Source organism: Rhinatrema bivittatum, chromosome 3 (assembly GCF_901001135.1).
Source record: "Rhinatrema bivittatum chromosome 3, aRhiBiv1.1, whole genome shotgun sequence".
Lineage (NCBI taxonomy): Eukaryota > Metazoa > Chordata > Amphibia > Gymnophiona > Rhinatrematidae > Rhinatrema > Rhinatrema bivittatum.
The window spans coordinates 339688801-339709718 of NC_042617.1; the positions used below are offsets into that span (position 1 = coordinate 339688801).

Genomic DNA, 20918 nt, shown 5'->3' on the forward strand with positions numbered 1-20918 from the left:
AAACAATTTGCAGACAATAACCAAATGTCCAGCTTCTCTGCTAGGGACTCGGTCACCGGTGGACGCTGCTGCTGCTTCTGCCGCTGCACCTTGCACACCTGGCCTTGATTTTTTTTTTTTTTTTTTTAACCCTTTTAGCTTTGGAATCGGGAGCAAACATCATTTCCACTTCTGAGAAACTTTTAATTACGGACACCCGTCCAAGCTGAACCAAAATCTTCCGCGCCTGAGCTCCCGGCGTCGGGCAGGAAGGTGGCCTCGCAAAGGGGGTTCGGCCGCTGACCCCAAGCTTCCCCTCGGCAGCAGCAGCAGCAGCAGCAGCAGCAGCCAGCCTCCCGAACCCGGCGACGTCACTGGCGCGCCTTACCCAATCGGCGCCCGGCGGCCGGCAGCCCTCCGCCAATGGCGGGCTGGGAAGGCCGAGTGAGTGGCGTGGAGGGAGGAGCGCGCGGAAGGGGGAGAGCCGGGATGAAGTTGTACTAAACTAAAAATCCTTTAGCTATGAAGAAGTTTATTAGACATTTCTCGGCCTCAAATTAGCCCTTCTTGATTAATATCAACTTCATCACCATGACCTGAGAGGGAGCCTTCCCAATCAAAAGACAGAAGAGCCCCCCCCCTCCCCCCTTCCCCCACCCTAAAATCAAGAAGAGAGGGAGAGCGAGCAGAAACTTAACGCCGCTCATACTAATGATGGTCTTGAAGACTTGGATGTGTCTTCTGAAGGATCTCTGCTGGGACCGTAATTATAGGTAGGTCTGGACTCACCACAGTTCAAATATTTTATTAGCAGCCCGTTTAATTTCCCTGTAAGGGGCAGTTTTGCACTGAATGCTGATTGTTTTGGTTTTTTTTTTTTTTTTGCCCAGATGTGTATTCTTCATGCCTTCTAATGGTTGTCATTTTTCAGTCGTCCCCCCCCCCCCCCCCCCCCCCACTACCCTTTTCGCATCTCCTCCCTCTTCCCCCTCTGGCTGTCGGCATTCCGTCAAGTTTTCTGTTCTTTTTCCAGGGTCTCTTCTGTTTAACGAGAACACTTCAAGGATTCTGATACATTGGGCCCGTGCACGGAATGCCTTGGAAATTAACAAAGTTGCTAGTTTTGTAGCATCAATTAGTGAATACAAAAAAAAGTGCGCTTAAACCCCCCCCCCCCCCCCCCCCAGAAAAAGAGAAAGACTGAAGTAGAATAATGTCTGCAGCGATTAAGGTTGCCTTGCAAATGTAATGTGAAACGTTTTCTAAACCGCTAGATAGAAGAGGACTTTTCTTCTAACTCTTTTGAGGGGCTCAATTAGATTCTGTTCACGCCCGGACATTATCAGTCTAAGTGGAACCGGATATCAAAATGCGTTACTCTGCTTGCTCAGACAAGGTAGATGCTTAAAAAAAAAAAACCAAAAAAAAATCTTTCTAAAAAAAGAAAAGAAAAAAAAGTAAAAACAAAAAAAATTTAAAAATTAAAAAAAAAAAGGTTTTGCTGCTTATTTCTTGCAGTGGAGAGCCGGGCACCCCGAGTGGGCAGGACTTGCCTTGCTGTCATGCTGTTTTGTTTCTCCTTTCCTCCCCCAGTAGCACCGAGGCACCTGCACCAGGTGAGCGGGACCCGTCCTGGGGGAGGCCCGAGAGTGACGGCGGGGGGACAGGCCGATGATGTCTCCTTTCGGCGGAGCCGGGAGCAGAAGGAAAGGGCATGACTTGCTGGCTGTGCGGGCTTTCTGGCGAGCGGCGAGGGCAGCGCTGATACATGGATTCGCAACTGCATAAACCATTCTTTTTCAGCCGCTGGCATTCGTCTTAGTTTTGTGTTTTTGTTTTTTTTTAATTTGTTTGTTTGTTTTGGGTTTTTTTTTTCTGTGCGTGTATTTTTGTTTTTAAAACTGGTAACAATTTGTTTTTGCTTCGAAAAATATTTTTAACGATAAAGGACAATTTTTTTTTTCATTTTATTTTAAAAAAGAATTGCATTTTAAGCATTTGTCAGACCTTTCCAGCATGTGCGTTCGTTGACATTTTCTTCCTCCCATCCTCCCCTTTTTTTTTTTTGGATGAATCGCTGGAGCTTAAACTATAAGAAGGAAGGGGGAATAAGGCACGATGAAAGAGAAATCCAAAAATGCTGCCCGGACTAGGCGGGAGAAAGAAAACAGTGAATTTTATGAACTGGCCAAGTTACTGCCGTTGCCCTCGGCCATCACCTCCCAGCTTGACAAAGCGTCCATAATCCGACTGACGACCAGCTATTTAAAAATGAGGGTGGTGTTTCCTGAAGGTAGGTTCCTTACCCATCTTTACCTTCCAAGGCATGCGAGTCCAGCTTTTCCTTTAACGGGGGCTGGGGACGAGGGAGGATGCACGGTAGGGTTGGCTGTCCTCCTGCCACTGTCCTTCTGTCGGTGCTGTAAAAAAACAAAACTTTCACTTCAGTACTTTAAGACGACTTTGGGTTGGCGACTTAGACCGATAATGCCTTTGTCAACACTCCGGCTACCGAGCTCAGTGGAAAGTAGCAGGAAAGCAAACAACCCATTCCTTTTTTTTTTGCCAGGAGTGTGTGAGCTCTGCAACCAGCTTGAAAAGCAGGTGCCGGGACCAAACCGAGCCCACAACTTCTGGGAAGGAGTTAAAAAAAAACCAAAAAAAAAAACCTCTGCCAGCGTCTGCCCACTTACATTTATTTATCTATTTGCTTGCTTGATTTATTTATCAACCTGATATTCGGCCTTCCCCAGTCTTGGCCTCAAGGCGGATTATCTCTATCAGGCCCAGTTGTAAATTAAAAATTGCACGTATACGGATCCGTGGTCGCACAGTATTCTTGCTAAGGCTTCAGAGATTGGAGAGCGGGAGAAAACCCTTGGCTAACTGGGCCTTCTGTGGGGGGTGTGTGTGTGTTTGTGTGTGACATAGCCGTTTATTTGTTTTCAGCGTTTGATAGTGGCAATCAGCAGGATAGCAATGCTGGCAGAACTAGCGCTAGTATAATGACGGTAGCAGTGTAGCAGTGCTACTGCTAAGTACCCCGGGTCACAGCTGGCTGGGGGACTCCGTGCGCTCTGCAGCCGCTCATCCTTCGCACCCTCTGGAGAGTCAGCAGAGAAAAGAGGACCATTTTATGTCTGCCTGATGGAGATGTGGTCAGTGAGCGGCAGGAGAAAAATAAAATAAAGTAAACCAGGCACAGCTCTTTAGCGTAAAAAAAAAAAATCGCCCAAGCTGGGAGGGAGTGCAAAACATGCGCGGGGTGACAACCCGAAGCGCTTCCTTCCACCCAAGCCTTACTCAGGATTGTTCAGCTGCGGTGTAAAATTGATAAGGCTGAAGGCTTCATTGGTCAGATTTAGCTGAAAGTCTGGACAGGATTATTATTTGTTTCTTTTTTTTGCTATGAACTCAAAGCAAGGTAGATCACTTATGACTATTTGAGCAAGAAAAGGAGAGAGGCATCGGGATCGTGTTCAAATTAGACGGGGAGTAGGGAAGTTGGGAAGCAGCGCGGTGATGTTCCGTTCTTTGCGCCCTGAATTTGGAAGTAAAAAACGAATAGGGGAAAAAAATAAATAAATGCTATAACTGTTCGTAAATTGCGTAAGTCAAACTGGTCAACAGAGCAACGACTTATAGTTTAGAAAAATGCAGTAAGAAAAGAAATAGATTGAAATCTAGATATATTTTCGTCATCACGAAGATACAAATCTGTCCCGTATCACGTCTGAAGCGAGTTTCGATTTTTTTTTTTTTTTTTGGGGGGGGAGGACAACGGATATTTTTATGTTCCTTGTTTGAAAGGTGAATAGGACTCAGGGGTTTTCCCCCCTATATGTTTAGGGTCCAGTTGTGTGTGCGCGGGTTTTTTTTTTGTTTGTTTGTTTGTGTGATGCTAAAGAGAATTTCAGAAAATGTGTATTTCGCTGAGTTTCAAACATCCTTGGAAGAAGTAGAATAAAAACAATTAAGAAAACAAAAAAATCAATTTGTAGACCAAGGCATCTCGAAGCCATTCCACCCCCCCACCTCCCCACACTATTATCCCTCATAATGACCTGAAACCAGGGAAGCAGAAAACGCCAGGAAGAAAAGTGAAAATAAACCAATCCTCACTTTCCTGTCCTGTGGGCGATTAGCCGGCTTCCAGGTTATTATGAAGGCCCGCGTTCTGCTTCTTCCTATTTTGGAAGCTCTCGTTGTCTTTTCCACTTAGTTTATAAAAACAGAGCGATTGCGCGCTGGGAGGGGGGCGGCCCGTTCCTGAAAGGATTCCTAGGGAACGGCCCCCCCGACCCGCTCCCCGCGGGGCCGCCTCTGCTGCGTGATCTCCAGTCCCTCCCGTCAATTACGGGAGCGCCGTGGATCCGCTGCTGGCATCAGAAGAGGCGGGTGGTGCGGCTCGCAGGGCTGCCGAGGCAATGGACGGAAGAGCGGGAGAGCCGCTCCCAGCCCCGGGGGTGCCCGCGGGCGCCAGGGAATCGCACGGCAAAGTGCAGCCCAGGCAGAGCCGCCCTCCTCTGAACAATATGCTAATTTCTGCCAAAAAAAAAAAAAAAGGAGGCCTAGCAGATACGACTAGGCGGCGGGGGGGATTGTCTAATTAGCTGCAAAGAGCAATTTGAAAATTAAGGCAGTAATGGAAGAATGGCAGCGTGGCCGATATATATATTTTTTAAATCACCTCTAAGGCATTCCTATTTATTTTGCTTTGCTAAAGGAGTGGACATGGATTTATACCTATGTAGCCGTTCTGCATTGAGATGTACATAGGCCATACTTTGTAAAAGAGAACAGAGCATGCAGTTTGTTGCATCAAGCTTGCTGATTTGACCAAGTGGGCCAGTAAAATAAATTGAATTCCTCCCCCCCCCCCCCCTCATCATCCGCACCCTTTAGGTCAGATGCGTAGGTATGCATGGCCAATCTCTCCATAAATACATTATGAGATGGGCCCATTTAGAGTTTAATTATAAGTCGCCATTCTTGTTTGTATTGGGCTTGACATGACCCTTGTTTAAAAAAAAAAAAAAAAAAAGGCTCTTTATTCCACCAGACTATTGTTAAATTCCGTGAAAATCTCTTAGATAAATACTTTTTTTCTTAATATAAATACTCTGCGGAATACGGTGAAACTTTTTATTGCTTTTCAATTACAAATAATACCTAGTACTATTTGCACCAATAGCTTTGCAAATAATAATGATAATCCCAGTATTTTCTCTTCGATGACCTCAGTTCATTTCCACTGAATGTATAAAAAGTCATAATATGCCATATATTTAAAATAACTGACTCATGTTTCGTTCCCCGAATCAACCGTTTAGCAAGGCTTAAAAATCGCTGAAAGAAAAACATGTATCTAAGTCATTTTGTGGACGTGGCATCGCTAGTTTATTTCCCTGCTTAGTCACTATTACAAACAGCCCGGCAATAACCTTTTTTCCATCCACTATTAAAACAAAAGACAAAAGTATCTCAATATTTTTCAGTGTATTTAATGTAGCATTTCTGGTAGGCACAAAATAAGGAGAAGCCGTATTAAATAAACGACATTTGGGATGTGTTTTTGTTGCTGTTGCTGTATTTTGTATATCTTTTTCCAACGTGTTATATAACTCACACCTTGCAAAATAAAAAAAAAAGGGGAGATGGAAGAAGTTCTGAATAATATACATTTAAATTAAAAAAAAATATATAGAGAGAGTCTGAGAAGGAATACTAAATAGTTGCAGAATTCGCTGGGAAAATCAAGAATCCTGTCGCTAAGTCAAAACTGCCAGGTAGCAGACAGTAAGGTGTGCAGTACATCAGAAACTATACCGGGACCCTGTAGATGGACAAACGTAATACATATTATTTAAGAAAAAATAAATAAAATCCTGCCATAGGCCATAGACTGGAGTTCCCTCTGAGCCAACAATTTTGTTAGGAGCAAATGATTAACTTGTAGTTGCAGTAGTAATGATTTTGATATTTGCTTTTTTTTTTTTTTTTGTATTAGGAGCATCAGAACATTTTAATAAAGAGAGAAAGAAAACTTGTGACATTTGTAAAATCCAGGGGCTACCCAGGGAAGCTCAAGGAAATGGCCCAAAGTATTTTGCATGAAGGGCTAAAGGGACAACGCTGTCGTCCTGCTCTCGCTCTTTTAAATCCTTACATTTTGCTTCATTTGAACGGGGGAGGGGACCCTCCAAAATTCATTTCCCACGTGCATGGCTGATTTAATGCTGTTTTTCTTGCTGCTGGGGGGGGGGGGGGGGAGAATGATCGAGCATTAGGTTTCAATGTTTGTTTTTTTGCAGAAGGTTTTCTCATTTCAAAGCTTTGCAAGCCGCCCTCCCGAGTCTTAAATCCCGATTTTGATGTGGATTTAAAACTCGAGTTGCAGAAGGAAACATCCGATAACACAGCCGAAACATGGGCTAGAAATCGAAAAGCCATCGATGGGTTTGAAAAGTATTTTTGCTTAAAAATTTCCATTCTCTCAGGAATACAAAAATTGATCATTTAATGCCGTTCAATGCCTTTAACATCTTCTTTTATTATTATTATTATTATTATTATTATTATTATTATTATTATTATTATTATTATTTTAATTAAATCACCCGAAACCGCAGTTTGAATGCGTTAGTCCGAAATTAATTCTTGGTTATTACCAGCGCCGCAGGAAAATTGAATTGCACGTTTCTTTCGATATTTTTAAAAGATTCGCTTTCCAAAAATTTTCAACCATGTCCAGTCAATAGATTTTAAAAATATACTTCGGGTAAATAAATTTACTTCGGGTAAATAAATATGTTATGGCCTTGAGACGTATCAACACTTTTTTTTTTTCTAAATCGCATAACGCACATTCATTTTTCCAGCATTGCCGATAACCTCTCTGCGGGTGCAATTCGTGTGACTTACCCGGGGAATAAATAGACAGAGGAGCGGAGAATTATTCACAAACGCGTGGGACCGAGCAGCAATGGGAAGAATTATATCGAGATATAATTCTTCCTAGAAACGGTCATTGCCCGCAGCAAATACCTTAACACTGCCGCCTAAATAATGGAAATTGGATTGGAAATTTAACTCCATTAACCGACGGCCTGGGGGAAGTAGCGCTCTCCTCACTTAGGTGTAGGGGGGTCAGCTCGTGCAGAAAAGGCTGGAAGAAAGTTGATTGCCACGGATTTTCTTTATTCCTGGGCATTTTCCCTGATCTTTCCGGGGGCTACAGCTAGGTCCCAGGTAGGGGGGCGGAACAATGCCCATTGTGCATTTAAAACCCGAGGGAAAGGGGGGTCCCCCCTGGCTGGATTCTGCGGTGGGGCGCATGATAAAGGCTCCGGCTGTCCCGGACCTATCTGCACCATCAGCAAGCTTTGAGCACCTGGAGGCCTTCCTGGGAAACGGGCGATAAGGCAGCAATCCGTGTGAGAGAGAGGAAGGGCTGAGGTCTGCCCCCCCGCGAAAGCAGGTGCGCGCTAGCAACCGTGGGGCGCAAAGCCTGGCTTAGAGGTCACCTTCCGCCTGAATTCCTCCGGTTCCTTCCTCACGTGCTAATCCCTCCGCCCAGGTAGTTAATGCATTCCTGCTATTTCGAATTGGCAAGCAAACCGGGCAGATTTCAGCCGGGCCTTCTCCGCCTATCCATCCTAGCCGCGATGATGTCATTTCAGCCAAGTTACTATGACTAAATAAATAAATAAATAAATAAAGAAATAAGAATAAATGTCAGGAATAATGAGCATCGCCTAGTCAGAATACTACTAGTTGTACGGTTTCACTTTAGTTTTGCTTAAGAACAAGTAAATTGCCCTTCCATGCATTCCTAAATATACAGGAAAGTGTTTATTATGCCCACGGGGCTTGTGAGAAGCGGTATTCTGCTAACAGAGCACGGGATCTGGTGATAGGAACTTCTCTGAAAAAGAGTAATATTTTCTCACTCTTCGATTGCTCCTAGCTCCCCTCCCTCCAGCTGATTGCAGCCGTGGTGTTACAGGAGCAGTAAAATCTTTCGGTTAACTGAGAAGAACTATTGGGCTGTGAAATGAACCCAGTAAAATCGGAACTGAAACCTAACAGAAACACCCTACCCTACCTGTCTTATAGTCTATGGTTTCTGTTGGCAGCAGGCAGCACTTATATGTCCATGCCACGGGGAAATGGGATGCAGCTTTTTGAAACGCTTTTTAATCTTAGTCCTGATTGTCTGCCTTTAGTCTTCTTAACTAACTTTCTTTTTAGGCATTGTTGTGCTGTATCAAACACCCCAAGTCTCTTGCCCTGTATGTCTGTCTTATTAGATTGTAAGCTCTATGGATCAGGGACTGCTCTTTTGCAGCGCTATAGAAATGTTCAGCATGGCCACCCGTGACTTGTTATCCATTCGCTTGGCAGGGCTACATGAAGACACCCAGGGCTAGCTACAATGCAAAGTGAAAGAAACCTTCCAGCCCCTCAGATTCCAACTTCTCCAGGGTTGGTTTTATTCCAGCGCCTTTCCATGTGTTGTTTGCCAGCTCGTTCCTTCTCTGATGTCACTGCCAGAGCTTATGAGATGGGAGGGAGAAGATGCATGGTCAGAGTCCAGGGCTCCTGGACCCTCAGGCCCTTTCAGAGTAGGACGTCACTGGGAGGTTGGTTTAAATAGGTTTTGTTTTTTTTTTTATTAAAGTGGTGAAGGTAGGACCCAAAACTCACGCACCTGATACAAAACGCTGCATCAGCATTGACAAAGGTTCAAGGGCCACCTCAGCGAGTTATGGAAAACCGTTTTATCCAGAAAGCAGGGCTGGGCAGCCCAGCACTGCAAGGTTTGTATTCGTGTGACTCCGGTTGCCGTCCTAATGCTGGTCCAACCCGTGTCCGACCGTCCGGCAGCTTTTCCCGAGTGGCCAGCAGGTGTCCGGCGTAGCTGATTCAAGTCCAGAAGTGACTCCACCTCACTCGGCGTTTCCGGAGCGGAAAGTGGGTCCGGATTTTGCAGACATTCCAAGCGCTCATTAAGCTAAGGTGGTATTTGTTGGCCTCCATTGCAAGCGTTCAAGGGGACTAATAACCCCCCCCCCCCTGACTGCACTTCCATGCCAGAACAGTCAGGACCTGCGGTGTCGCCCACCTAAGTGGGTCCCAATGTTTATTCCAGCTAACTCCCGCTTTCTAAGGATTGCAGAGGGCATCGGCCGGTGCCAGGAGGTCACCGGCGGAAATCTGACCGTGGCTGCAGCTCGGGTCAGAGACGGTGGGGCAGGATCCCTGGCTCATCCCATTACTTCCTTAGGCTTACGGTGCTGCTGCATAATTGCCTGTGTATAACCTAATGATTGTTGCTGTAAAATCATTTTTTTTTTCTGTGTGTGAAACTTGATGACATTTTCCCAGCGAACTTTGCTTACAGACAATAATTAATGGTGGGTTTAATGAACGGAGAATTGGGGGGCAGCGAATGGAAATTCGTTTCCGTTCCTTGACGGATGCTCTCCTTTGCAGGAAGTCCTTAAGAGCATTTTTCTCTTCTGGTGCACAGCAGTCCAAGGAGTGTTCCTTTAGTTGTTTCAAAAAAAAATTTTTAAAGTTTAAATTTCCTTGTTAAGGTTTAAGTTATTCAAAAGGTTAACACAAATAAGGCAGCACTATTCCATGGGATTTAGCATAAGAAGAAGCCATTATACAAATAAGAAAGCAGCACCTGTCGGCAAAGTTTACTACAAACCTAAATACATCTCATCAGGTCGCCCTGTTTTCTTCAAAGGAGCCGCACTGCAGTGCTTTTCAGCCGCGACACTTTCATACTGGTATAAGGAAGACACGGTATTCCAGAAAAGTGAACACCATGAATAATATTGTCTTTCCAATTGCACATAATCATATACATTGTGGAACACAACAGAATATCTAAGTTTCTTTCGAGGTGGACTGGAGATAAGCATAAATTGGGCACATACAATTCTCAATATAATTAACTGATAAGTAAGGAAATAATCCAATTGCAATTTACTGGCAATCCTTTCCCATACTTTTCCCCAAAATAAATAAGCATTTGGACATGAATAATAGCTTACACAGAGATGCCCTGATAGCTCCACAGGACCAACAGTAACTTAATAGCAACCCCGCTATAAGCAACTTCGATGGACTCCATATTATCCTCTGAGCTATAAAATACTTGGGTTGATTCATACTGGCTGACAAAAACACTAATCGTTGAGTGCCAGAATTTGTCCCAAACAATGGTAACTTCAGGGCAATTCAGATCATACAACCACATTTTCCAAGCCTATATTTTTAGGAATAAGAAATGTACTGCTAAATTTGCAATATTCTGATGCAATATGTCCAGAAGAGATAACCTTAAGAGAGAGTGGATATAAAGTCCAGCTTCTCCTTAAATGTCAAAAGTTACTTCTTACACACACTCAGCCAATCCTGTAATTGCATCCACTTGAGAAACCGAGAAAGCAGGCAAACCATATTTTTCAGCCAGAACAGAAAAGGCAATTACTTGACCATTCTCTAAAATCCGATCCAGCACCCAAATTCCATTAGATTGCCACAACAGTGAATTCATGTAAGATTTGTTTATCTTTACCAGATAGGGGGAAATCATTGTATGATTCCATGGTACCTGTAATTTCTCATCAAATTCTTGTAAACCTCTGCAGTTAACATTACTAGAAGGAGCATTTTTTAAAGAATCTGGGTAATTTCATACCCACAAAAATATGAAATGGGAAGGGACCTACCGTTTTACATTCTAATTGTATCTGTTCCAGTACTGAATGTAATTGCTCTTCTATTCCATCCATGAACTACCTTGCTACAATTCAAAAGCTTGGTGATAGTTATAAAAGTCAAGAAAATTAACCCCATCTTTATCTTTAGATGTCTTAATTTGTTTCAAGCCTATCCTTGGGGTTTTCCTTCTCACAAAAACGTGGATAAAAGATGGTCCATTTCCTCATAAAACTTGGGGGAGAAAAAAAATATAGGAATCATATACAGTTAAATCTGTGGGGTGACAACCATTCTAAGAGTCAAGTTTCCCCTAGAAAGAGGAGCAATTAACTATGCGGGTGACTTTGAAACAGCCGCGCGGGTGCACACGCGTGTGCATTTGCTGGCTCGCGCTCAAGGGCATGGCCGTTTTATAACTTGCACGCGTATATGCGAGCATGGTATAAAATAGGCTGTACAGGCACACACGTGCACACAATGTTAAGTAGGCGCACACATACGCGTGCAAATGTCGTACAGCACACGTGGGAGGGCTTTAATAGAAACGCACCGACACAATTACCAGTTAAACCACTTTGTTCCCATTTTGCCCAGGTAAGGGATAGGACTTCCTAAGCCCCCTATTTAAATAGTCTTCCTTTTCCGCCTGTGAACCCTGCTGACGTGCTGCCTATACCTTTTTTGTTTTACGACTTACACGCCATCCATAGCAGAAGTAAAGTTACACGCTAGGGGACCCCGGCGCATGCTTGTGCGCTTACATTTTTATGTGCTGGTTTCATCCATAAATCCAGGAATATTTCAACCCATTTGTTACTCAGGTGAAATCATAGACATCCAAAATTTCTAGCTGTTTATATACATTTAAAAGGAATGCTTCTGCTTTGGACCACTTAACTTAGTATCCACAGATTGCTGAAAATGTTCTAATCAATTGCAATGTTGCCAGAACTGAAAACTCTGCAACTGCAAGATATATTAAAGCATCATCAGCATACACAGACAACTTGACATCCAGTTCTTGCAGTTTAATCCCTTGCATGCTTGATCCAAGTTAATTACACTCCAAAATACATTTTCTTCTTTAAGCACTCATAATATTGAAAAAAAATCCTCCAGTCAACATTAATTAGGGAAATGGGTCTGCACTGTCAACTAGATGTGGATCTTTCCCAGGTTTTGGTAATACCATAATTAATGCCTCAGTGAAACTATCCTCAGATTTACCATCTTTCTTAAGTTTCTGAAATAAACCGTTTAGCCAGGCCTTCCCCTAGACTCCATAGCAGACACTCATACCTGAGAACCTACCCCCTGGAAATCTTTCTGTCCAGGAATTCCATAAGATGTGTCCACTTCTGTGCTACCTCTAAGTAGATCTTAATATCTCTCATACCACTAATATTTAGAGATGTGCATTCGTTTTTGCTGAATTGGAAAATTGCAACGAAATTGTCCAATTCGGCATGTTTCAGGGAGCCCGAAAAAAATCAGGATTTTCCTGTTTTTTCGCAAAAATTTGTTTTTCCGATTAGTGCGCACTAATGGGAGTCAGTGCGCGCTAACTCCCCGTTAGTGCGCGCTAAGTCCTGTTAGTGCGCACTAACAAAAACTAACAAAAAGTAACAAAAAGTAACAAAAACTAACAAAATCTAACGGTTTTTGTTAGTGCGCGCTAACAGGAGTTAGCACGCACTAACTGGGAGTTAGCACGCACTAACTGGGAGTTAGCGCGCACTAACTAAAAATCGATTTTTCGCGAAAAAAAAGACCCGAACCGAAAAAAAACGACATTTTCCATGGCGGCCGAAAAACGAAGAACGACACGAACACAAAAAACTATGCACATCTCTACTAATATTTAACTCAGTTCTTAACTATATATACAATTTTTTCCCATTGCATCCACTTCCTTATGCCTACCTAATGTATCCCACATCTTATCTACTTATATTTGTATATAATATCCATATATTTCTATTACTTGTATACTCAATGTCTTATTACTTTATGCAATCCATTTTGTCCCTATGTTTAGGAAAAGGCAGAATATCAAATGCTTAGAAACATAAATAAATAAATAAGAATTAGGAAACAACACCTTGCAAAATACCTTATAAAATTCAGCCATCATCCCATCAGGAACAGGTGATTTATGGATGGGCAGCATTTTAATAGCAGCTTTATTATCCAGCTCAGTAACAGGAACATTTAACCAGCCTCTGTCTTTTTTAGATAATAAAGAATGATCTCTAAAGATCAACCAATTCTTGATGATGAATGGCAAACTTATGGAGCTTTGTTTATTTATTTATTTGAAAAATTTATGTACTGCCTATGCAAGAACATTCATAATAAAAACAACTGGATTTTAATATGGCAGTTTAGTATTTATTTTAAAAAAATGTATACAACATGTAAGCAAGGTTCAAGGAAATTTACAAAAGAACACTCATAATAAAAACAATTGTATTTGGATATGGGTAATTTAATATTTGATTGCTTATACATTAGAGGATCCAAAATCTAGTTAAAATCCCCACCTAGAATAAATGGAGCATCCATACATTAAAACAAATATCAGACATAATACCATAGAAAAAATGTAGCATATCACCAGTAGGGGCATACATCTGCTTTTAATAGAATCTTGTACCTTAATCCTTCTTCCCTCTAAGGGGAGGTCACTCTCTATCGCACGCGAAAAGGGATGACCATGCCATTCTTTTTTTCTGGAAATATGGCCTGGAAATATGGTTCTCCTGAAACTTTTCCACCTCACGTTTTACCTTTGCGACATAACTCAAGATTTTATTTCATTTAATAGGATGTTTGAGACTATTAACATGTTATTTCTATTTTTAGCTGCTGTTGCAAATTAAATAGAATAATTGATTCTTTGCAGTGTAGTGGAATATCCCCATTCAGTTCTATAGAAATGCAGTTTTACAATGTTTACCCCCCCCCCCCGCCACACACACACACACTAAGAAATAAACAAACATGCATATTAATTAAATACATAAATAAATTGACTAACTAACTAAAGAAAACACATTTTAGGCTATAAATCCATTTGAACAGAGCACTTTCCTTCCGTTTAGCATAAGCCTTATTCATTACTTCCTAATTACAAATTCCTTAACATTTACCAATGTATGATGTCATTTGCTCATTCAAACCCCTTTTAATGTTAGCAATCCTAATAGAGTTGTATGTATCTCATTTATCAATAATAACAATTACATGGAACGATGGAAAACAGAAAATGTGAAACATAAGGAGAGATGATATGTATTGTATATGGGTGTGTGGGTTTATCTCTTGCTCTCTTTATTTATATGTAAAAACATACATTCACTGGGTGGTATAGTGTGATCACAAGGTGACAAACTATTTGGTAATGTGCAAGTAGAAGACAGAAGTTTTTGTTTGTTTTATTCTATTCCAGTATCTTTAGTAAAAGGATCAATATTTCCCTCAGGCTTTACCTTGGGGTGCTGTAATCCAGTACTGATCATTTTTCTTTTCCTGAGCTGCATCTCTATCTCTATCTATTTATTTATCTCTATGATGCATGCAATGTTATATGTGAGTGTTTAAAATGAAGGCGTGCCACATAATCCAGTCACCCCATTGGTCTTGTCTGTCCATCTGTCATACGGCATGCATTAATATCAACTCTAATGGCCGAATTTTAAAAGCCCAGCGCACGTAAAAATTGGTATTTATGCGCATAGCCAGGCCCTGCGTGCACCGAGGGCATTTTCAAAAGGGCTTGGCCAGACCCGTAAGTGCCGATAGGTGTACAAGTGCTGGGCCCTGAAAAAGGGTCGGGCTGGGGAGGTGTGGTCGGGCAGGGAAGGGCTGGACGGAGGCCAGCTGAGACGGCGGCCATTAGCTGCTGTCCCGGGAAAGTGCGTGCTGGCAGCCAGTCAGCGCGCGTAAATTACTTCTGCTTCCGAGGTGCAATAAGTAATAAAATACAAAAAACTGAGGAAAGGTAGCTTAGGTTTAGGGGGTGGGGAGGAGAGGGGAAGGGGAAGGAAGGTTAGGTAGGGGGTTAGGGAAGCTCCTTAATTGGAGCAGACTGGGAGGGAACTGGGGAAGGCCCGATTGCGTCGCTGCGTGTACTTTGCAAAAATTCAGCCCTCCCTTGCACGTGCTGCCCTCACCTGCTCATGCGGATTATTAAATCCAGTGCGCACATTTGCGTGGCCAAGGGATTTTATAACATGCATGCCAGTGCACACATGTTATAAATTTGGCGTGTCAGTCTTTTAAAATCTACCCCTAAATGATGATTTTTTTGGGTACTTCTATTTATAGCTTCCTGTATTGATTAGGGCATTGTTTTATGATTTTTGTGTGTGATTTTCTTAATCTATGTTCTATTTTATGGTTTGTCATTTGTATATCTTGATTTTTCTGATTACCTTTATTTTTAAGACTTGTTTTTTTTAATGATTATTCTGTATTGCATTTATAGTTGTTATGTATTTTATTAATTTTGTAACATCTTGGTGGATCCTCCTTGATAAAGCTGTTTGTACATCTTTGAAATCAATTAAATAAATGGATCATATATCAGCGGTGAAGCATGACATGTCAAAGCCTGAGTAAAACCTGGACGAGTATAAAATCAATCTGCCCCCAATGTGGAGAAAGAACAAGAAACATTTTTTTCTCCCTGAATTCAAGACTTAGGGCCAGACGAGCGTGTGAGGAAAAATAATTAGTTTGGCTTTTTTCATCTTGAAACCAATCAGACAAAATGTTGGTAAGAGTAGATTATTTTGAAATCGTTTCTCCGATGGCACAGTTTCCCAATGGCTTGGGTGCACAATGAGCAGCCATTTAGACCTGCTTCTGTGCAGTGCGAGGCAGTGCTTGAAATGAAATGGTACTGGTCAGACGTCCTGAAATGTTTTATAAATCTCTGTAATCACTAACGTGTGATGCCTGGGAAAACTCCTGTGATGCCCCAAGGAGCCAGCATGCTTTACAATGCCTCGGATGACATCATGCATCGGCATGACGTGGTGCAGGATGGAGTGTGAGGTCATCTGCCACGCTGGAAGCAACCTCGTCCGGTTATAGCCACCTACAAGGCTGCACCGGATACAGCTGCTCCTGGAGGCTTAGGAGAAAAGTGAAAAGCAAACTGATGAATTGCTGAGGGATAGCTGATGTGTCGTGTGTTGTAAGAAATGAAAAAAACAAACAAGGGAGGGGGCGGAGCAGCCAAGGAAATGGCTGCTTAGCCTCAAAGCTCTCGTGTCTTGTTGTTTTTTTTTATTAGAAATTTTATCATAATTTTATCATAACTAATTGTAAAATAGTTACTTTTATGAGAAACGGCTACAAGAAAGGATTCAGAACTATGAAAACCCGAAAGAGCTCAAAGTAGAAAATGTAATTTTTGAAGTTCCGACAAATTGAGGAAAGCTGCAGGAAGAGGCAACAGGAAAGCCAAGGGAAAAACGTTTAAAGCCATGGAGGAATACATTTAATACCTTCTATTTAGTTGATGAAGATGGGGACCATTTTTTTTTTGTTGAGTCGGTGCCATTTGCTGAGGGACAAGCCTGCTGTGCGCGGTGCAGGGGATTTGTTTTGAAGACTGGTTGTGTGACTATAATTTGCGTTACCAAAGGTGTCCTCCAAGGGGGGTTTTATTTTCTTGCTTTCTGGACTTTCTATCAGTTAAAGAGTTGCCTCATATTGAAAGATTTTTTTTTTCCCCTTTGAAAACGGGACTTTGTGTCCGCTCCCTCCGAGCAGGTGCATGGAAGAACCGTGGCAGGGAAAATGCAGCTGCGAGGGAATGAAACCGAACCGGGAAGGGAGACGGAGTTATCCGGCTGAGCTCCAGTTCGCTGCATGCCTTGTAGACGTTTTTTGGAACTTTCTGAGCGCACAGGTTGCTCGATTTCATCTTACGTGAAAAAGAGATGTTTATATAAAGTCTGTTAAGCTGTGCGCCTGTGAAAGCCCGTGGCAGTGCCGATTCTACAAGCAGAGGCAGAGAAACAGGTGGTGCCACCTGTGCTATGAAAACGATGCAGTCCTACTGAACACCTGGAGGTAGAAGGGCCGCCCAGAGTGCGATCCAGTGACCCGCAAGAAACTGCAATGTGCCTTTAAAACCTCACAGGGCACTGCAAACATCACAAGCACTAAAAAGAGCCAGAGCCAAGCGTGGCCGAAGCTCTCGTGGTTCAAGAAAGCTCTACTGTCCCGCGAGATGCAGATGTTCCAGTGACCAAAGCTGAAATCAAAGTATTGCTCTTGGGTCAGAAATGAAGCTGCCAAGGTCGGACGTTGCTAAAGTAATATCAGACGGCAAGAGATGGAGAGAGAAAGTCTTTAAAAGAACGTGTGACTCCGAGTGAGATTCAGGCAGGGGAACAAATAGACTCCACCGCAACTTGCTTTTACAGAAAGTTGACTACTTGGGATCAAATGACTGCTGATTTAAAAGAGCGGCAGGACGTTTTGGAGAACAGGCAACATTGCTTGCATTGTGGGAGTACCTGAGTCTAAAGAGCAGGAGGACACGTTTACCTTGGACAAAGACAAATATGAGCACACAATGGGTAATGAAGGAACACAGACACTTCCATTGGAAAGAGCCCACAGAGCCTTCAGTAAAGAAGAAACGGGTGGTAGGACCTCAAAAGCGATTACATCTATTGGTTGCTTTCATGCCTTTCATGATAAACAAGAGCACACGAGCAAACTAAGAGGCAAAGACTTTGCTAATTTTAAAGGTCATCAAATTAGAATATTTCCAGATCTATTGCAACGCACAGTTATAAGGAGATATAGTTTTAAACCCCTAACAATGGTTTTGACAGAAAGAGGTATGATATAGCTGGGGATTTCCCTTTTCCCTTTCATTTGAAGCGAAAAAATATTTTTTCACTGCTGTTAAACAGGGAGTAGAAGTTTTAGAAGATATGAGGTCTTCAAATAAAAAAACTCATAAATAAGAATTCCTCTGCTAGAGGCAACTGGACTGAAATGCTGCCTAAACGTCGGAAAACTCCAGAGAGAAATACAGGAATTGTTGAAAAACCTGCCACAAGACCATACAGGCTGAAAGTTCAATATTACACAAGTTCTGACCAATCGACATGAAATAAATACAGACGGCTGTGTTCAGTGATTTTTTTTCTTTGCATTTTTTCTCTTTATTTTATTCTTGTTTGTGTGTGTGTGTGTGTGGTTTCTTTCTTTTCCTTATGTCTATATACATATGTATGTATTTATTATTTTTAATTGTTTTTTAAATAAGGTATATATAGCTATAAGAAAGTAGTTTATAAAGGGTAAACATATTTTGAAACATTTTTTGATATAGTTCCATCAATTCATTTAAACTATTTAAGCTGTTTAAAATCTTTGTGTTATAAAGTTTGATTAATCCCAGATGGGTGCCTTCCTAGGGTTGCCTGATTTCGCAATGGATAACTTTGGGATTGGACCAATGATTAGGGGATAGATATATTAAATGCTGAGATTTGTTTATGGGAAATGAAAGTCCAGTAACTATAATATACCGTCATATTTTTTTAGGTAACATTGAGAACATTGTTAATGACAGGACTTCATATAGTTATCACCTAGGTAAAACACAGGGGCAGTAACTTTGAAACTGACGCACATGCTTTTATATCGACATGCACATGTGCGCGCGAATCCAGTCTGAAGTGTGTAAGGGGGGAATATTAGTAGGTATGTGCAGCAACGCAATAGGCCTATTTACCAGTTTCCTCCCAGTTCACCCCAGTAAAGGAGCGGACTTCCTAAACCCTCTTCCTAACTTGCCTCCCTTTTACCCTACTAGCCCTGACCCCTAAAACCCCACTGACTACCATTTCTTTTTAATTTGACTACTTACATGCTGTCCATAGCAGAAGCAAGTTACGCGGCTTTGGGATCCCAGTGCGTGCCAGTGCGCGTAATTGACTTTATGGGTGCAGTCCCAGCTTGCCCAGGCCCCACCCAGACCCCACCCCTTTTCACCAAATCCTTTTTATCTGCGTGCCGGGAGACATGCGTGTGGCTGCGGGCCTCTTAAAAATCCACGCGGCCTACGTGTGTCTCAGTCACGCGCACAACTCCCGGATTTTCCGGGCGTAGGGCTTTTAAAATTCACCCTTAAAGGTAGATTTTAAAAGCCCCGTGCATGCAAAAATGGTCACATATGCCCCTAAATGGGCCGTGCAGGAGCTACGCGAATTTTAGGGTAGATTTTAAAAGGGTCGTGCATGTGCCCATAAATGCATGTATCTCACTGTGCACAAAAATATAAGCGATGTCAATTCTAACAAGAGGAGTTGATTTGTATCCTGCAGTCTCTCTTAGCTGCATTGTACAAATCAACTCCTTTTCATCACTTATAAGGTCAAAAATTATTTAATGATGTCAATTTTACAATGGATACCTCTAAATGTGTCTATAACACCACCACCACCACCACCACCCCTAATCCCAACCCACCTCCTGAAAACTCACCCCGAATCAAAGTGGTCCATATATAGCGTATCGGACTAAGCCGCTCTTAAGAAGTTTTCTCTCTCTTACTCTCTCTCTTTCTCTCTCTCTCTCCCTCTCTTCCTGTGCCTGACAGCAAAGTGACATGCACACATGAAGAGTATTTTATAATCTATACACAAAGAGTCACACACACATGGATGTGCTGATTTCCCACCATACGTGTGCCAGCATGTGCATGGTGTAAAATCCGTGGGCCGCGTGCTGGATTTTATAATCCATGTGTGTATGTGGGGGGCGGCACGCGAAAGGGGGGGGGGGAGTTTTGCAATTTCCGTGCGGCAATGCATTCAGGCCTTCCCCAATTCTCTCCCAGTCCGCTCCAATTCAGGAGCGGAACTTCCCTTCCCCTCTACCCATATTCCCTCCCTTGTCCCCTCTCCTCTCCTCTCCACCCCCTAAACCCTACCTTTTTCTTTTTCCCCTGAAGTAAGTTGCGTGCGCAGGCAGCTGGCCGGTGCGCGAGTCTTCGGGACAGCCAACAATAGTGCTGTCCCGGCTGGCCTCCCGCCCCACCCCTCCACGCCCCTCCATGCCCCCCGGCCCACCCCTTCCAGGAAGCCTGGCACTTGTGCGCGGACTGGCCTTTGCGCATGTGGTCGGGCCTCTTGGAAAATTCGCCCGGTGCGCGCAAGGCCTGGCCACGCGTATAAAGGCCGGATTTTACGCGTGTGGGCAGTTTAAAATCCGCCCTGGAGGTTATAAAATAGCACATATTTTTGTGCGCATGGGCACAAAAGCAGCTCTTTTAAAATTTTTATTTATTTTTATTTAACATTTCTTTTATACCGATATCCGTTCGCACATCGTATCGGTTCACAGTGAACAAAAAACCATTGGGCAGTGCCCGTACATATAACAGATAACATAATATAATATGATGAACTAGGCAACATATAAATAATTTTTGGGAGGAGCCCTTACATCAATCCTTTAGTGATTATTTTGTTCAAGATTAATTTTGATTGATCAAATGAGGTCATCTTAGGGTAATAACATGGAATGTATCAGGATTGAAGTCCCCAATCAAAAGAAAAAATGTTCTACAAGCTCCTAGATGACAAAAGGCTATAATTGTTATGATTCAATAAACTCATTTAGATGAGAGAGGACATGCTAAACTTAAAAGAGAATGGGTGGGTAGCTGATATTCCGCTTCTTCAGGGACCAAAAAAAGCAGGTGTGACCATTCGTTTACACAAATCAATTCCTTTCTAAGTTGAGAAGGTAATTAACGGTGCTTCTGTGACATGATATTGTAATTGGGAAAATATTTGGAGAATAGCTGATACTGTGCAATGTTTATGCTCCTAATACTTATGATCTTATTTTTTTTTCTACTTTATTGGAACAAGCAACTTTAAAAGATGATATTCTGTTGGTGATAGGAGGGAATTTTATTGGTGTAACTGACCAGGCAATGGATAGAGAGTGTAAAACACATTCAAATGGTGTGAATGATAGTAAAGGGATTCCCTTTTCATGCGAGAGTTTACAAATAGTAGATACTTGGCAAATACTGCAGCCCACTGAAAGAGATTTTACTCAGTTCTCTAGGGCACGCATGACGCAATCTGGAATAGATTATATTTTTGTTTCCACAGTTTTATCTCCAGACTAAGTAATGCTGAAAT

At 42.4% G+C, this 20918-nt stretch overlaps 1 protein-coding gene across 1 annotated transcript in view; it reads left to right on the top strand.

Annotated features, from left to right (window-relative positions):
* Positions 1 to 616: 616 nt before the first annotated feature.
* Positions 617 to 20918, top strand: part of SIM1 (SIM bHLH transcription factor 1) — a 129240-nt gene continuing 108938 nt past the window's right edge. The window contains exons 1-2 of the mRNA XM_029595364.1: positions 617 to 752; positions 1573 to 2272. Of these exons, the coding sequence (XP_029451224.1) occupies positions 2098 to 2272 (175 nt within the window). The 5' untranslated portion in view covers positions 617 to 752; positions 1573 to 2097. The remainder of the gene's footprint in view (positions 753 to 1572; positions 2273 to 20918) is intronic.